A 19,112-nucleotide genomic window follows, 5' to 3' on the forward strand; every position below is an offset into this window, starting at 1 on the left:
GCTATATACAGGGGTACCTGTACAGAGTCAATGTGGAGGTTATATACAGGGGTACCTGTACAGAGTCAATGTGGAGGTTATATACAGGGGTACCTGTACAGAGTCAATGTGGAGGTTATATACAGGGGGTACCTGTACAGAGTCAATGTGGAGGTTATATACAGGGGGTACCTGTACAGAGTCAATGTGGAGGTTATATACAGGGGGTACCTGTACAGAGTCAATGTGGAGGTTATATACAGGGGGTACCTGTACAGAGTCAATGTGGAGGCTATATACAGGGGGTACCTGTACAGAGTCAATGTGGAGGCTATATAAATGGGGTACCTGTACAGAGTCAATGTGGAGGCTATATACAGGGGGTACCTGTACAGAGTCAATGTGGAGGCTATATACAGGGGGTACCTGTACAGAGTCAATGTGGAGGCTATATACAGGGGGTACCTGTACAGAGTCAATGTGGAGGCTATATATACAGAGTCAATATGGAGGGGGTACCTGTACAGAGTCAATGTGGAGGCTATATACAGGGGTACCTGTACAGAGTCAATGTGGAGGCTATATACAGGGGTACCTGTACAGAGTCAATGTGGAGGCTATATACAGGGGGTACCTGTACAGAGTCAATGTGGAGGCTATATACAGGGGGTACCTGTACAGAGTCAATGTGGAGGCTATATACAGGGGTACCTGTACAGAGTCAATGTGGAGGTTATATACAGGGGTACCTGTACAGAGTCAATGTGGAGGCTATATACAGGGGGTACCTGTACAGAGTCAATGTGGAGGTTATATACAGGGGGTACCTGTACAGAGTCAATGTGGAGGTTATATACAGGGGTACCTGTACAGAGTCAATGTGGAGGCTATATACAGGGGGTACCTGTACAGAGTCAATGTGGAGGTTATATACAGGTGGTACCTGTACAGAGTCAATGTGGAGGTTATATACAGGGGTACCTGTACAGAGTCAATGTGGAGGCTATATACAGGGGTACCTGTACAGAGTCAATGTGGAGGTTATATACAGGTGGTACCTGTACAGAGTCAATGTGGAGGTTATATACAGGGGTACCTGTACAGAGTCAATGTGGAGGTTATATACAGGGGGTACCTGTACAGAGTCAATGTGGAGGTTATATACAGGGGGAACCTGTACAGAGTCAATGTGGAGTTATATCAACCTGTACAGAGTCAATGTGGAGGTTATATAAATGGGGAACCTGTACAGAGTCAATGTGGAGGCTATATAAATGGGGAACCTGTACAGAGTCAATGTGGAGGCTATATAAATGGGGTACCTGTACAGAGTCAATGTGGAGGCTATATACAGGGGGTACCTGTACAGAGTCAATGTGGAGGCTATATACAGGGGGTACCTGTACAGAGTCAATGTGGAGGCTATATACAGGGGGTACCTGTACAGAGTCAATGTGGAGGCTATATAAATGGGGTACCTGTACAGAGTCAATATGGAGGCTATATACAGGGGGTACCTGTACAGAGTCAATGTGGAGGCTATATAAATGGGGAACCTGTACAGAGTCAATGTGGAGGCTATATAAATGGGGTACCTGTACAGAGTCAATGTGGAGGCTATATACAGGGGGTACCTGTACAGAGTCAATGTGGAGGCTATATACAGGGGGTACCTGTACAGAGTCAATGTGGAGGCTATATACAGGGGGTACCTGTACAGAGTCAATGTGGAGGCTATATACATGGGGTACCTGTACAGAGTCAATGTGGAGGTTATATACAGGGGGTACCTGTACAGAGTCAATGTGGAGGCTATATACAGGGGGTACCTGTACAGAGTCAATGTGGAGGCTATATACAGGGGGTACCTGTACAGAGTCAATGTGGAGGCTATATACAGGGGGTACCTGTACAGAGTCAATGTGGAGGCTATATACAGGGGGTACCTGTACAGAGTCAATGTGGAGGCTATATACAGGGTAGTACGGTACAGAGTCAATGTGGAGGTTATATACAGGGGGTACCTGTACAGAGTCAATGTGGAGGGTATATACAGGGGGAACCTGTACAGAGTCAATGTGGGAGGCTATATACAGGGGGTACCTGTACTGAGTCAATGTGGAGGCTATATACAGGGGGTACATGTACAGAGTCAATGTGGAGGCTATATACAGGGGGTACCTGTACAGAGTCAATGTGGAGGCTATATACAGGGGGTACCTGTACAGAGTCAATGTGGAGGTTATATACAGGGGGTACCTGTACAGAGTCAATGTGGAGGCTATATACAGGGGGTACCTGTACAGAGTCAATGTGGAGGTTATATACAGGTGGTACCTGTACAGAGTCAATGTGGAGGCTATATACAGGGGGTACCTGTACAGAGTCAATGTGGAGGCTATATACAGGGGGTACCTGTACAGAGTCAACGTGGAGGCTATATACAGGGGGTACCTGTACAGAGTCAATGTGGAGGCTATATACAGGGGGTACCTGTACAGAGTCAATGTGGAGGCTATATACAGGGGGTACCTGTACAGAGTCAATGTGGAGGCTATATACAGGGGGTACCTGTACAGAGTCAATGTGCGAGGGCCCTGGTGTCGAGGTAATATGTACATGTAAGTAGAGTTATTAAAGTGACTATGCATAGATAACAGTGAGTAGCAGTAGCGTAGAAGGGGGGCAAATAGTCTGGGTAGCCATTTGGGTAGCCATTTGATTAGCTGTTCAGGAGTCTTATGGCTTGGGGATAGATGTTGTTTAGAAGCTTCTTGGACCTAGACTTGGCACTCCGGTACTGCTTGCCGTGCGGTAACAGAGAGAACACTCTATGATTAGAGTGGCTGGGGTCTGACAATTTTTAGGGCCTTCCTCTGACACTGCCTGGTATAGAGGTCCTGGATGGCAGGAAGCTTGGTCCCGGTGATGTACTGGGCCGTACGCACTACCCTCTGTAGTGCCTTGCGGTCGGAACCCGAGCAGTTGCCATACCAGGCAGTGATGCAACCCGTCAGGATGCTCTCGATAGTGCAGCTGTAAAGACTTTTGAGGATCTGAGGACCCATGCCAAATCTTTTCAGTCTCCTGAGGGGGAATAGGTTTTGTTGTGCCCTCTTCACAAATGTCTTGGTGTGCTTGGACCATGTTAGTTTCTTGATGATGTGGATGCCAAGGAAATTGAAGCTCTTAACCTGCTCCACTACAGCCCCGTTGATGAGAATGGGGGCATGCTTGGTCCTCCTTTTCCTGTAGTCCACAATCATCTCCTTTGTCTTGATCACGTTGAGGGAGACGTTGTTGTCCTGGCACCACACGGTCAGGTCTCTGACTTCCTCCCTATATGCTTTCTCATCATTGTTGGTTATCAAGCTTACCACTATTATGTCGTCAGCAAACTTAATGATGGTGTTGGAGTCGTGCCTGGCCGTGCAGTCATGAGTGAACAGGGAGTACAGGAGGAGACTGAGCACGCACCCCTGAGGGGCCCCTGTGTTGAAGATCAGCGTGGCGGATGTGTTGTTACCTACCCTTAACACTCGTCAGAAAGTCCAGGATCCAGTTGCAGAGGAAGGTGTTCAATCCCAGGGTCCTTAGCTTAGTGATGAGCTTTGAGGGCACTATGGTGTTTGAACGCTGAGCTGTATTCAATGAATAGCATTCTCACACAGGTGTGCCTTTTGTCCAGGTGTGAAAGGGCAGTGTGGAGTGCAATAGAGATTGCATCATCTGTGGATCTGTTTGTGTGGTATGCAAATTGGAGTGGGTCTAGGGTTTCTGGGATAACGGTGTTGATATGAGCCTTTCAAAGCATTTCATGGCTACATACGTGAGTGCTACGGGTTGGTAGTCATTTAGGCAGGTTACCGTAGTGTTCTTGGGCACAAGGACTATGGTGGTCTGCTTAAAACATGTTGGTATTGCAGACTCAGACAGGGAGAGGTTGAAAATGTCAGTGAAGAAACTTGCCAGTTGGTCAGCGCATGCTCGGAGTACACGTCCTGGTAATCCGCCTGGCCTTGTGGCCTTGTGAATGTTGACCTGTTTTAAGGTCTTACTTAGATCGGCTGCAGAGAGCGTGATCACACAGTCATCGGGAAAACAGCTGATGCTCTCATGCATGTTTCAATGTTACTTGCCTTGAAGTGAGCATAGAAGTTATTTAGCTCGCCTTGTAGGCTCATGTTACTGGGAAGCTCTTGGCTGTGTTTCCCTTTGTAGTCTGTAATAGTTTGCAAGCCCTGCCACATCCGACGATCATCGGAGCTGGTGTAGTGTGATTCAATCTTAGTCCTCTATTGAAGCTTTGCTTGTTGGATGGTTCCTCTGATGGCATAGTGGGATTTCTTATAAGCTTCTGGGTTAGAGTCCCATTCCTTGAAAGCGGCAGCTCTACCCTTTAGCTCAGTGCATATGTTGCCTGTAAATTATGTCTTCTATTTGGGGTATGTATGTACAGTCACTGTGGGGACGACGTCCTCGATGCACTTATTGATAAAGCCACTGACTGATGTGCTGTACTCTTCAATGTCATTTGAAGAATCTCGGAACATATTCCATTCTGTGCTAGCAAAACAGTCCTGTAGTTTAGCATCTGCTTCATCTGACCACTTTTTTATAGGCAGAGTCACTGATGCTTCCTGATTTAATTTTTGCTTGTAAGCAGGAATCAGGAGGATAGAATTATGGTTAGATTTGCCAAATGGAGGGCGAGCTTTGTACTCGTCTCTATGTGTTGAGTAAAGGTGGTCTAGATTTTTTTTCCCTTTGGTTGCACATTTAACATGCTGATAGAAATTTGGTAAAACTGATTTAAATTTCCCTGCATTAAAGTCCCCGGCCACTAGGAGCACCGCCTCTGGATGAGTGTTTTCCTGTTTGCTTATGGCAGTATACAGCTCATTGAGTGAGGTTTTAGTGCCAGCCTCCAAAAATACAGCTACCAAAAATACAGATGAAAACTCTCTAGGTAGATAGTATGGTCGACAGCTTATCATGAGATATTCTACCTCAGTTGAGCAAAACCTTGAGACTTCCTTAGATATCGTGCACCAGCTGTTGTTTACATATATGCATAGGCCCCCGTCCCGTGTCTTACCAGAGGCTGCTGTTCAATCCTGTCGATAGAGTGTATAACCCACCAGCTGTATGTTCTTAATGTCGTCGTTCAGCCACAACTCGGTGAAACATAAGATATTACAGTTTTTAATGTCCCGTTGGTAGGATATACGTGCTTTCAGTTTGACCCATTTATTTTCCAGCGATTGATCTTTAGCTAGCAGAATGGAATGCAAAGGCAGATTAGCCACTCCGTCGCCTGATCCTCAAAAGGTACCCTGATCTTTTTCCGCAAAATAGACGTTTCCTTCTCCAGCGAATGGCAGGGATCTGGGCCTAGTGTCTGTAGTATCTCCCTCCCGTCTGACTCATCGAAGAAAAACTCTGATCTGAGGTAAGTAATCGCAGTTCTGATGTCCAGAAGCTCTTTTGGGTCATAAGAAATGGTAGCAGCAACATTATGTACAAAACCAGTTACGAACAACGCAAAAAAAAAAAAAAAAAAAAATAGCATGGTTGGTTAAGAGCCAATAAGACGGCAGCTTTCCCCTCCGGCGCCTTCATGATGTGTTAAATACAAGTCAAACCAAGCTCATACTGTTCTTTAGGTCATTTAATGTTGACACTGAGAACCTGCATATTTGCGCTACAAATGGAGCCCAAATTGAACTTGTTTCTCAATATGTACCTGGGTGTCTGGATTGATGACAAGTTGTCCTTTGTAACGCATATAGAAAATATGTCGAAGAAGCTTAGATTCAAGATTGTCTGTTCATATCGAAATAAATCATTCCTCTATATTGAAAACAGGAGAACAATTGTTCAAACAACGCTTCTCCATGTCTTGGATTTTGGTGATATTGTTTACATGAGGCAACCTTTGTACCATTCCGCAATACGTTTTATCACAGGGGACAATTTTAGGACTCATCATTGTAGTCTGTATAAAAATGTGGGATGGACCTCTCTGTCCGTAAGAAGAGAGCTGCATTCTCTTTGATTTATTTACAAAGCAATCTTACAGAAACTCCCCTCATATGTAACTTCATTAATTAAGTTAAGAATCATAAGTTACCAAACCTGTTCTCAGGAATGGATAATACTAGCGATCCCTTCAGTCTCCACACATTTGGGAAAATCTGCGTTTTGTTATTTTGTTATTGTGTGCTGAATTATATAGTTTTATACACATATATGAGTATGTTTTCTTATTCTGTTTTTATTGCTCTCTTGTGAAATGTATTTTTAATCTCAAGGTTAAATAAATAAAAATATACAGTACCAGTCAAAAGTTTAGACACACTTACTCATTCCAGGGTTTTTCTTTATTTTGACTATTATATTTAATTTCTTAGTTGCGATTTTTCTTTGCTTTGTAGTCCAAGGTTGGAAGCTCACTCACCCAGCGAACTCAATGTATTTGTAGATGCAGGTAGCAATCACCATGGCAACAATGGCGTAGTACCAGGAACAGATAAACATGAGCGACAGACACAAGCTCATGCCCAGGAAGGAGAGAGCCCTGTTGGGGAGAGGGACAGGAAGTTATATCCTCAGTCTGTTGCTGCGACAGTCAAACCAGTCACTGATTATAATAATGGCCACAGATTGGAGACAGGATATCTTGTCTCTCTGTCTGCTGTTGTTACATTCAAGCCAGTAGAGGATCATTATAGGCTAAGCCAGGCTCCAGATTCCCACAGTGTCTCTGGCAGACGACTCAGGTAAATAACTGCTTCCTAACAGGAACCTACCTGGTCTGGCTTGATATCCAGTGCAAAACACAAATGCTGTAGTAGACTGTTTCACACCTGAGAATATTAGCTAAGCCGCGCTCTTTGGCGATGATCCCATGGCTAAGATCTAGAGCTATGTCTGCTATGTTGAGTTGTTTAACTCACCAGTGGTAGAACTTGAAGCGAGGCCTCCAGTTGGGGGTTCTCAGCAGAGTTTGCAGGGCACAGGCCAGGTTGACAAACATGTAGCACATCAAGAAGAACCTACACAGAGAGAGAAAGAAGAACTCAGAACAGCTATACTTGCTACCAAGACATAACCATCTCCATAGTGTGTTCAGGAGAAGCAGAGTATATATTAGACATGTGGTTGTCTTACATGGAGAGGATGGGGGCAACAGCGTCCAGAGAGGCGATGATGATGCCGATCTCACAGATACTGGCTGTGAGGAGTAGGGCCCAGGTAGGCTCTCCGTTGGCCTTGCCATGCCCAAAAACCTACAGACAACGCACAACAGTGAGGTACAATGAACTATTAACACCCACACCTACATGCACGCACACCTGAACCTGTAGCACGGCACATTGTAGTATTAAGTTGAGTGGACTGCAAGAGTTTCAGCCCCTCTCGTCCTCTCATTCAGGTCACACTGGTCCTTGCTGCAGCATGATTAATCACTATCGTCCCTATATCACACGTTAGACATGTCTGCTCAGTCTGGAAAACTTTTCCTCATTTAATCAGTGGGGGTGACAGACAGCTCCTGTCACAGCAACTCAACCTGAGCCTGGACTATAGTAGGACCATGAATTAGTAATCACTGCTAGCCCCGACACACTTGAGGGCTATTTGAGTAGAATGGATCTACATTTCTCTGAACAAACAGAGAAATTGTCTTGATGGTATTAGAAGAGTAGAAATAGTGGTTATGGTAATAATATGCAGTATAACATATACAGAAAATTACTAATGTCCGCTGATTGACCACTCCACGAAGTAAATAGTGCTAGTGTGTGTGTGTGTGTGTGTGTGTGTGTGTGTGTGTGTGTGTGTGTGTGTGTGTGTGTGTGTGTGTGTGTGTGTGTGTGTGTGTGTGTGTGTGTGTGTGTGTGTGTGTTTACATGTTTACTCACTTTAAGGAAAGGGATTACGCTATCGCGGGAGATGGCCTGCAGGAGGCGTGGCGCTCCAGTCAAACTCTGAAGCCCTGCCCCACAGGTGGAGAAGAAGGAGCCAATCACGATCACCCATGGTGAAGGCCACGCCAGGGTACCAATTACAAGGTTACCATCCACCCCCTCACCAAACCTGAAGTCAGGGAGACAGATCTAAGTTGCCTTTTTCAATTAGTTTTTGTTATAACAGCTACCCTCGTCCACTGTCCTTTGCAGTATCAATTCAGTGCACACATTCTCAATCAAGTCCTTTAAGTATTATTTGTTATTCTATGTGTTGCATCTGATTACATGGACAATTAGTGGGAGAGTATTGATTTTGAGATGGGCAAGACTCACGAGGCAATGATGCTAGCTATAGTAATACAGGAAGTGGATGTAGAGTGGAATACAAATAACTCACTTGTCCCTCAGGACCACCCCTTCAATGCAGGCCCCAAACAGGACCACGGCAGACATGTCTGGGAGGAGCAGTGAAGGAACACACACACAGACCTCACAATACACACATTACACAATGAAGAGCAACAATACGCTGCACTTAACCCATTTATGAAATTGCTTATTCCAGTTACTAATAAGCATGCACCCGTTAAGAAAATGTCTGTAACAACTGTTAAATCCCTGTGGATTGATAAGGAATAGAACAATTGTATGGTTGAGAGGGATGAGGCAAAAGGAATGACAAATAAACATACTGCAAATTGAGAAATGATGTGAATAAACTGAATAAAAAAACCAAGAAACTATACTATGAAATAAAGATAAATTATATGAAGAACGATAGTAAAAAGCTTTGTAGCACCTTAAATGAAATTATGGGCAAAAGGCAAACTCAGCTCCATCATTTATTGAATCAGATGGCTCCTTCCTCATAAAACCCAGTGATATTGGCAACTATTTTAATGATTTTTCCATTGGCAAGGTTAGCAAACTTAGGCATGACATGCCAGCAATAAAACTCTGACACTATACATCCATGACAAAATTATGAAAGACAAGAACTGTAATTTGGAAGACTAGGTTTTTTGTTGTTGTTGTCTATCAATAATGACAAGCCACCTGGGTCTGACAACTTGGATGGAAAATGACAGGGGATGATATTGCTACTCCTATTTGCCATATCTTCAATCTAAGCCTACAATCTAGGTAAACCTTTGGAAAAAAATGTGTTTGACCAGACATACTTTTAGCACACTTATAGGGAAAGACATTCAACATGCAGGGGCACAAATTACTGATGATTGGCTGACAGAAATTGATGATAAAAAGATTGCGGGAGCTATTTTGTTAGACTTCAATGCGGCTTTTGACATTATTGATCATAGTCTGCTGCTGTAAATACGTATGTGATATGGCTTTACACCCCTTGCTATATTGTGGATAAAGAGTTACTTGTCTAACAGAACACAGAGGGTGTTCTTTAATTGAAGTCTCTCCAACATTATCCAGTTGGAATCAGGAATTCCCCAGGGCAGCTTTCTCGGCCTCTTACTTTTTTCAATCTTTACTAATGACATGCAACTTGCTTTGAGTAAAACCAGTGTGTCCTTTGTATGCCGATGACTCAATGCTATACATGTCAGCTACTACAGCAAGTGAAACTCAATGCTATACATGTCAGCTACTACAGCGAGTGAAACTCAACACTATACATGTCAGCTACTACAGCGAGTGAAACTCAACACTATACATGTCAGCTACTACAGCGAGTGAAACTCAACACTATACATGTCAGCTACTACAGCGAGTGAAACTCAACACTATACATGTCAGCTACTACAGCAAGTGAAACTCAAGGCTATACATGTCAGCTACTACAGCGAGTGAAACTCAATGCTATACATGTCAGCTACTACAGCGAGTGAAACTCAACACTATACATGTCAGCTACTACAGCGAGTGAAACTCAATGCTATACATGTCAGCTACTACAGCGAGTGAAACTCAACACTATACATGTCAGCTACTACAGCGAGTGAAACTCAACACTATACATGTCAGCTACTACAGCGAGTGAAACTCAACGCTATACATGTCAGCTACTACAGCGAATGAAACTCAACACTATACATGTCACTATACATGTACATGTCTACTACAGCGAGTGAAACTCAACACTATACATGTCAGCTACTACAGCGAGTGAAACTCAACACTATACAAACTCAAGTGAAACTATACATGTCAGCTACTACAGCGAGTGAAACTCAACACTATACATGTCAGCTACTACAGCGAGTGAAACTCAACACTATACAAACTCAATGCTATACATGTCAGCTACTACAGCGAGTGAAACTCAACACTATACATGTCAGCTACTACAGCGAGTGAAACTCAATGCTATACATGTCAGCTACTACAGCGAGTGAAACTCAACACTATACATGTCAGCTACTACAGCGAGTGAAACTCAACACTATACATGTCAGCTACTACAGCGAGTGAAACTCAACACTATACATGTCAGCTACTACAGCGAGTGAAACTCAACACTATACATGTCAGCTACTACAGCGAGTGAAACTCAACACTATACATGTCAGCTACTACAGCGAGTGAAACTCAACACTATACATGTCAGCTACTACAGCGAGTGAAACTCAACACTATACATGTCAGCTACTACAGCGAGTGAAACTCAATGCTATACATGTCAGCTACTACAGCGAGTGAAACTCAACACTATACATGTCAGCTACTACAGCGAGTGAAACTCAACACTATACATGTCAGCTACTACAGCGAGTGAAATGACTGCAACACTTAACAAAGAGCTGCAGTTAGTTTCAGAATGGGTGGCAAGAAATAAGTTAGTCCTAAATATTTCAAAATCAACAAGTATTGTATTTGGGACAAATCATTCACTAAACCCTAAACCTAAAATAAATCTTATAATGAATAGTGTGGAAATTAAGCAAGTTGAGGTGACCAAACTGCTTGAAGAACCCTGGATTTTAAACTGTCATAGTCAAAAAATGTTGATACAACAGTAGCTAAGATGCGGAGAAGTATGTCCATAATAAAGCGCTGCTCTACCTTCTTAACAACACTATCAACAAGGCAGGCCCTACAGGCCCTAGTTTTGTCGCACCTGGACTACTGTCCAGTCGTGTGGTCAGGTGCCAAAAAGAAGGATTTAGGAAAATTACAATTGGCTCAGAACAAGGCAGCACGGCTGGCCTTTAAATGTACACAGAGAGCTAACATTAATAATATGCATGTCAATCTCTCATGGCTCAAAGTAGAGGCGAGGTTCACTTCATCACTACTTGTTTTTGTAAGAAATATTGCTATGCTGAATACACCGAGCTGTCTGTTCAAACTACAAGCACACAGCTCGGACACCCATGCATACCCCACAAGACATGCCACAAGAGGTCTCTTCACAATCCCCGAGTCCAGGCAAGACTATAGGAGGCTCACAGTACCACATAGAGCCATGACTACATGGAACTCTATTCCACATCAGGTAACTGATCCAAGCAGTAGAATCAGATATAAGAAAATACACTTTTGGAACAGCGGGGACTGTGAAGAGACACACACACAGGCACAGACACAAGCATACACATACACATGCTAACACACGCACTCTACACACAATGGATTTTGTATTGTAGATATGTGGTAGTGGAGTAGTGACCTGGGGGCACACTTAATGTATTGTAGATATGTGGTAGTGGAGTAGTGACCTGGGGGCACACTTAATGTATTGTAGATATGTGGTAGTGGAGTAGTGACCTGGGGGCACACTTAATGTATTGTAGATATGTGGTAGTGGAGTAATGGCCTGGGGGCACACTTAATGTATTGTAGATATGGGGTAGTGGAGTAGTGACCTGAGGGAACACACTTAATGTATTGTAGATATGTGGTAGTGGAGTAGTGACCTGAGGGAACACACTTAATGCATTGTAGATATGTGGTAGTGGAGTAGTGACCTGGGGGAACACACTTAATGTATTGTAGATATGTGGTAGTGGAGTAGTGACCTGAGGGAACACACTTAATGTATTGTAGATATGTGGTAGTGGAGTAGTGACCTGAGGGAACACACATGATTGTATATATCTGCCGTAATGTTGCTGGACCCCAGGAAGAGTATCTGCTGCCTTGGCAACAGCTAAAAGAGATCCTTAATCAATTCAGGTTTCAGTACAAACTGTCTCCCAAGCATTTACAAAACCTGAAACTAAATTAAGAATCAAATGCTTCGTATTGTCTATTCAAACGTCACCCATATTATATGTAACATTCCAGCGTATTTTCGTCAGTAGTCCCTGAGAAGTTTCAAAAAACATGGACTGCTCCAGTAAGACTGGCAGTATTTACTGTAGTAAAGGATACACACTATAGAAGTAGTGGTAATGGCTGCTATGGTGCCTATGGGGATGGACTTCTGGGCATCGCGCAGGTCTCCAGAGCGGTTAGAGCCAGCCATGATGCCTGGGAGGCAGAGGGACAGAAGTGGAGAGGGACAGAAGAAGAGTGGGGGGGGGGACAGGATCAAACAGGAACCATTCCCATCCTTCACACTTGATGTGTAAGGGCTTGTCCTATGTTTCACACATGTTTTTGACTTGTTTATTTGTACTGTGCTAGCTAGGGAGTGCTGTCTGAAAGTGATTAAGTGGAGGACCTACAACAACAACAACATAATCTGAATTTTTGATTAGCAACCTTTAAAAAACAAATTCTTTACTTGTAATAGCAACAGTGTTTTTGTGTTTGTTGTTTTTACAATCCAGAAAACTGGTGAAGTGTTCAACAAACCATTTTACATCACCAGCAGCAGCTCTCACAAAACATGATCATTCTAATGTCACAGAGCAAATGCTTGTACACAATGGGCATTTTATTCAGTGGTTATGAAACTGGGATGATAGTGGGAATGTGACTAATGTATTCCCCAGACTTTCTGCTGATGTGGTTTTTGGCAGAAATTCCACTTGATCTAATTTCACCTCATTCAGCTCCTCTAGTGTCATCAGTTCTGGAAAGTATTTCTCTGTCTCTCTCTCTGCATTTGGGACTGTGGAGAGACTCCCAGGTTACAATAAAGTGGATATAACAATAGGAATGATGTTTCTCATGTGAGAAATCCAATACTGCCGTTAGGTGCCCTTGTATAAGCAAATTATTAGTCAAAGGATACAAGCAGTGCTTTTTTTAATGTAGCATTTACTTTGAAATCATAAGGTAAAATGTTAATTTAATTATAATAACTTAATATAGGTGATTAGATTGATCAGGTTTGTGCTTGGCTGAAACAAAAGCATGTACCCATACTGTCCTTTTGGTATATGATTGGCCTAGTCCGTCCCCAGCAGTGACCCCTGACCGTTGACCCAGTGATTGACCTGTGACCCCAGCAGTGACTGACCTGTGACAGAAGGGAAATAGATCCCCACCAGCAGGGTGAAGAAGCTGGTGATGTCAGCCAGGACATAACGGTTGGAGTTGGTGATGGGAGCGTCAGGGTCCTGCATGGCTGAGATCCCCCGCTTCTCCAAGAAGTCTCCCTTCTCCAGGTAGTAACCAAACAGGTTCTCTGTGAGAGTGAGACAGAGACAGAGAGATGCACAAACATCATAATAATAACATACCTCTTGTGGAGTACCAGTGTGTCTCTCTATTACAGACTACATTAGCTTACAATACGTTCTGAATGGGGAAGTTCTTACCAGCCAGTATACCACTGCTAACCCCTGGGATGCCCTGGATCTCAGAAACATTGTTGTTGGCAAAGTACTCATCACAGGTAGCGTTGAGGAACTCCGAGTCGCAGAAAATCTTCCACAGCTTGGTGGTGACCGTGCCGTTGTCCCTCTCAATGACCTTGGCACACACGTCAAATCCCTTGGAGATCAGAGTGCGGTTCCCCAGGATGCACACGCTGTAGGGGGAGGACAGACAAGACATCATCAGCCCCCGGTCTATTTAGAGGTTAGGAAAACATTACAAAAATTAACATAAATATGCAAGTCTCATGATTTAACTAAGTAAATGAAGTAAACATTAAACATGATCAGAGACAGGGTCATCATGACATTTGTTTAGTTTTTTTGTAAAGCTCTAACAACTTTAAAGTTGGAAACCTTAATTGGTCAAACTCCCATGTCTGTTTGGTATAATACAACAACAAAGAAGTTACTGCATACAACAAACACCATTCCCCCTGGACATTATTCCACGCGTGGTAGGACAGCAGAATATGCAGTGCAATTTTTTTTCTCCCATGCTGACGAAAGAGTACAATAACAACTAACAACGGCGCCGGGGCGAACAATGGCTCAGTCAGGTCAGACTTACGGGAAAACAGGGGGTTCAAAGGCCGTCTTGATGACCCCAGCATAAACAGCCAGGATGGACAGAATAACGCACGCCAGGAAGACCAGAGCCAGCTTGTTGACATATTTGACCCCCACAAACACCACCGTGGCCATGAAACTGAGCACAATAGTGCCGTACACGCGCATGTTGTTCAGCATCGCTGCCTCCATATCAGCCCCTTCCAGACCCTCCATCTTAAAAATGGCCGCCTGGGGAAGGATGTAAATCTAGAGAAGGGAAAGATGGAGGGAGAGAGAGAAAGGGAAGGGAAGAGAACATGAGAGAAGAAGAGAGGAGAGAGTAAGAATAGGATGGAGGGAGAGAAAGAGTGTGTTAAAAAAAATGATAGAGGGAGGTATGAGGATGGAGGGAGAGAATGGGAGCAAGTGTCAGAAAAGGAGGATGAAGGAAAAAAGGAGGAAGGGAGTGAGAAGAGAAATCAGACATGATCTCAAACATTGGAGACATCAGATAAACGTAATAAAAAATGTATTGTTTTTATGATGGTGGATGATGGAACAGACAAGGCAGGAACAAATGAACCAGCATATGAAAGGAAATGCACTTAGTATTATTTTGAAAAAGCATCAGATCTAAATAAAGCTCTGAGTGTGACAGCTTGCTGGATGAATTCATGATAATTGAGATATTATGTCTCTAAGGAAAAATCACTCAGGAATTGCAACAACTTTTCATATTTGTCAAAAATGAAAATATATTAACATAATGGGTTTCAATTGATTGTATTTAGTGGGTAACTTTCGGCATCCTCATCCCTTGCATTACAATCTACACTGAAAACACAGACATGTGAGTGCACATCTTTGCATTAATCAATGTTGTGGTCTCGCCCCAATATAAAACGCTGGAAAAGGCACAGAGGAATACAAAAGAGATAGTAAACAAAACAATAAAATAATAGCAAGCATCTATCCTTACCAGCAGAAGTTCGATGGCACCAAGGATGTACATGGCACCCGCAAAAGTAGTCCCCAAATAGAAGCAGATTCCGACAGCTCCGCCAAACTCAGGCCCCAGGGAACGGGAGATCATGTAGTAGGAGCCTCCGGCTGAGACACACAAACACAACCATTGGCATTTCTATTTGTCTCTATTTCTGCAACATTGTCTTCAAAGATTAACCCTAGGTCTGCACAAAAGTCTAAAGAATTGGGGCTTGTAGTTTGTAAACAAAAAGATAGTGCTGCATATACATTGCTTAGGCATGTTAGATAGAGCTTGAATGCAGTTCTAGACTTTCTCTACATTACTATGGTTCTATGGATAGGTACAAAATAGATTATAGGTTTCTGAATAGAATAGTTTCACACTTTGACTTTGTGCAGGTGGTGGAAGCGGCGCTAATACAGTGTGGTTCTGATTTAGCCATGCTAGCATTGCCTAAGCTGTGTTCGAATACCCATACTAACATACTGTATACTACATACTTCATGAGTATATACTACACTGCTCAAAAAAATAAAGGGAACACTTAAACAACACAATGGAACTCCAAGTCAATCACACTTTTGTGAAATCAAACTGTCCACTTAGGAAGCAACACTGATTGACAATAAATGTCACATGCTGTTGTGCAATTGGAATAGACAACAGGTGGAAATTATATACAATTAGCAAGACACCCCCAATAAAGGAGTGGTTCTGCAGGTGGGGACCACATACCACTTCTCAGTTCCTATGCTTCCTGGCTGATGTTTTGGTCACTTTTGAACGCTGGCGGTGCTTTCACTCTAGTGGTAGCATGAGACGGAGTCTACAACCCACACAAGTGGCTCAGGTATTGCAGCTCATCCAGGATGGCACATCAATGCGAGCTGTGGCAAGAAGGTTTGCTGTGTCTGTCAGCGTAGTGTCCAGAGCATGGAGGCGCTACCAGGAGACAGGCCAGTACATCAGGAGACATGGAGGAGGCCGTAGGAGGGCAACAACCCAGCAGCAGGACCGCTACCTCCGCCTTTGTGCAAGGAGGAGCAGGAGGAGCACTGCCAGAGCCCTGCAAAATGACCTCCAGCAGGCCACAAATGTGCATGTGTCTGCTCAAACGGTCAGAAACAGACTCCATGAGGGTGGTATGAGGGCCCGACATCCACAGGTGGGGGTTGTGCTTACAGCCCAACACCGTGCAGGACGTTTGGCATTTGCCAGAGAACACCAAGATTGGCAAATTCGCCACTGGCGCCCTGTGCTCTTCACAGATGAAAGCAGGTTCACACTGAGCACATGTGACAGACGTGACAGAGTCTGGAGATGCCGTGAAGAACGTTCTGCTGCCTGCAACATCCTCCAGCATGACCGGTTTGGCGGTGGGTCAGTCATGGTGTGGGGTGGCATTTCTTTGGGGGGCCGCACAGCCCTCCATGTGCTCGCCAGAGGTAGCCTGACTGCCATTAGGTACCGAGATGAGATCCTCAGACCCCTTGTGAGACCATATGCTGGTGCGGTTGGCCCTGGGTTCCTCCTAATGCAAGACAATGCTAGACCTCATGTGGCTGGAGTGTGTCAGCAGTTCCTGCAAGAGGAAGGCATTGATGCAATGGACTGGCCCGCCCGTTCCCCAGATCTGAATCAAATTGAGCACATCTGGGACATCACGTCTCTCTCCATCCACCAACGTCACCTTGCACCACAGACTGTTCAGGAGTTGGCGGATGCTTTAGTCCAGGTCTGGGAGGAGATCCCTCAGGAGACCATCCGCCACCTCATCAGGAGCATGCCCAGGCATTGTAGGGAGGTCATACAGGCACGTGGAGGCCACACACACTACTGAGCCTCATTTAGACTTGTTTTAAGGACATTACATCAAAGTTGGATCAGCCTGTAGTGTGGTTTTCCACTTTAATTTTGAGTGTAACTCCAAATCCAGACGTCCATGGGTTGATAAATTTGATTTCCATTGACAATTTTTGTGTGATTTTGTTGTCAGCACATTCAACTATGTAAAGAAAAAAGTAGTTAATTAGAATATTTCATTCATTCAGATCTAGGATGTGTTATTTTAGTGTACCCTTCATTTTTTTGTGTATATACTATTAGTTAATTTTAGTATACTGTAAACGAGCAGTATGCTTTCAGTTGAGCATACTAGCGCTTTGCCTGTCTACCGGAAGTTGATACTGTTGCTATGCAACCTCTTGCTAGCTACTTAGCATAACACATGACCAAATCAAATCAAATCAAATTGTATTTGTCACACACACATGGTTAGCAGATGTTAATGCGAGTGTAACGAAATGCTTGTGCTTCTAGTTCCGACAATGCAGTAATAACCAACAAGTAATCTAACTAACAATTCCAAAACTACTGTCTTATACACACAAGTGTAGGGGGATAAAGAATATGTACATAAAGATATATGAATGAGTGATGGTACAGAGCGGCATAGGCAAGATACAGTAGATGGTATCGAGTACAGTATATACATATGAGATGAGTATGTAAACAAAGTGGCATAGTTAAAGTGGCTAGTGATACATGTATTACATAAAGATGCAGAAGATGATATAGAGTACAGTATATACGTATACATATGAGATGAGTAATGTAGGGTATGTAAACATTATATTAGGTAGCATTGTTTAAAGTGGCTAGTGATATATTTTACATCATTTCCCATCAATTCCCATTATTAAAGTGGCTGGAGTTGAGTCAGTGTGATGGCAGCAGCCACTCAGTGTTAGTGGTGGCTGTTTAACAGTCTGATGGCCTTGAGATAGAAGCTGTTTTTCAGTCTCTCGGTCCCAGCTTTGATGCACCTGTACTGACCTCGCCTTCTGGATGATAGCGGGGTGAACAGGCAGTGGCTCGGGTGGTTGTTGTCCTTGATGATCTTTATGGCCTTCCTGTAACATCGGGTGGTGTAGGTGTCCTGGAGGACAGGTAGTTTGCCCCCGGTGATGCGTTGTGCAGACCTCACTACCCTCTGGAGAGCCTTACAGTTGTGGGCGGAGCAGTTGCCGTACCAGGCGGTGATACAGCCCGCCAGGATGCTCTCGATTGTGCATCTGTAGAAGTTTGTGAGTGCTTTTGGTGACAAGTCGAATTTCTTCAGCCTCCTGAGGTGAAGAGGCGCTGCTGCGCCTTCTTCACGATGCTGTCTGTGTGGGTGGACCAATTCAGTTTGTCTGTGATGTGTATGCCGAGGAACTTAACATTTTCTACCCTCTCCACTACTGTTCCATCGATGTGGATAGGGGGGTGTTCCCTCTGCTGTTTCCTGAAGTCCACAATCATCTCCTTAGTTTTGTTGACGTTGAGTGTGAGGTTATTTTCCTGACACCACACTCCGAGGGCCCTCACCTCCTCCCTGTAGGCCGTCTCGTCGTTGTTGGTAATCAAGCCTACCACTGTTGTGTCGTCCGCAAACTTGATGATTGAGTTGGAGGCGTGCGTGGCCACGCAGTCGTGGGTGAACAGGGAGTGCAGGACAGGGCTCAGAACGCACCATTGTGGGGCCCCAAGTGTTGAGGATCAGCGGGGTGGAGATGTTGTTGCCTACCCTCACCACCTGGGGGCGTCCCGTCAGGAAGTCCAGTACCCAGTTGCACAGGGCGGGGTCGAGACCCAGGGTCTCGAGCTTGATGACGAGCTTGGAGGGTACTATGGTGTTAAATGCCGAGCTGTAGTCGATGAACAGCATTCTCACATAGGTATTCCTCTTGTCCAGATGGGTTAGGGCAGTGTGCAGTGTGGTTGAGATTGCATCGTCTGTGGACCTATTTGGGCGGTAAGCAGATTGGAGTGGGTCTTGGATGTCAGGTAGGGTGGAGGTGATATGGTCTGTTGTGGAATGATCAGAATTAGTTG

At 44.2% G+C, this 19,112-nt stretch overlaps 1 protein-coding gene across 3 annotated transcripts in view; it reads right to left on the minus strand.

The window, feature by feature from the left end:
- Window positions 1-19,112, minus strand: part of LOC118359427 (solute carrier family 12 member 5-like) — a 133,030-nt gene that overhangs the window by 19,198 nt on the left and 94,720 nt on the right. For all 3 annotated transcript variants that reach the window (XM_052481924.1, XM_052481923.1, XM_052481925.1), the window contains exons 6-15: window positions 15,228-15,358; window positions 14,268-14,515; window positions 13,640-13,851; window positions 13,339-13,506; window positions 12,303-12,401; window positions 8,353-8,410; window positions 7,908-8,082; window positions 7,153-7,271; window positions 6,939-7,037; window positions 6,440-6,559 (exon numbers count right to left, since the gene is read on the minus strand). In XM_052481924.1, coding sequence (XP_052337884.1) covers window positions 6,440-6,559; window positions 6,939-7,037; window positions 7,153-7,271; window positions 7,908-8,082; window positions 8,353-8,410; window positions 12,303-12,401; window positions 13,339-13,506; window positions 13,640-13,851; window positions 14,268-14,515; window positions 15,228-15,358 — 1,429 coding nt within the window. The remainder of the gene's footprint in view (window positions 1-6,439; window positions 6,560-6,938; window positions 7,038-7,152; window positions 7,272-7,907; window positions 8,083-8,352; window positions 8,411-12,302; window positions 12,402-13,338; window positions 13,507-13,639; window positions 13,852-14,267; window positions 14,516-15,227; window positions 15,359-19,112) is intronic.

Source organism: Oncorhynchus keta, chromosome 27 (assembly GCF_023373465.1).
Source record: "Oncorhynchus keta strain PuntledgeMale-10-30-2019 chromosome 27, Oket_V2, whole genome shotgun sequence".
Lineage (NCBI taxonomy): Eukaryota > Metazoa > Chordata > Actinopteri > Salmoniformes > Salmonidae > Oncorhynchus > Oncorhynchus keta.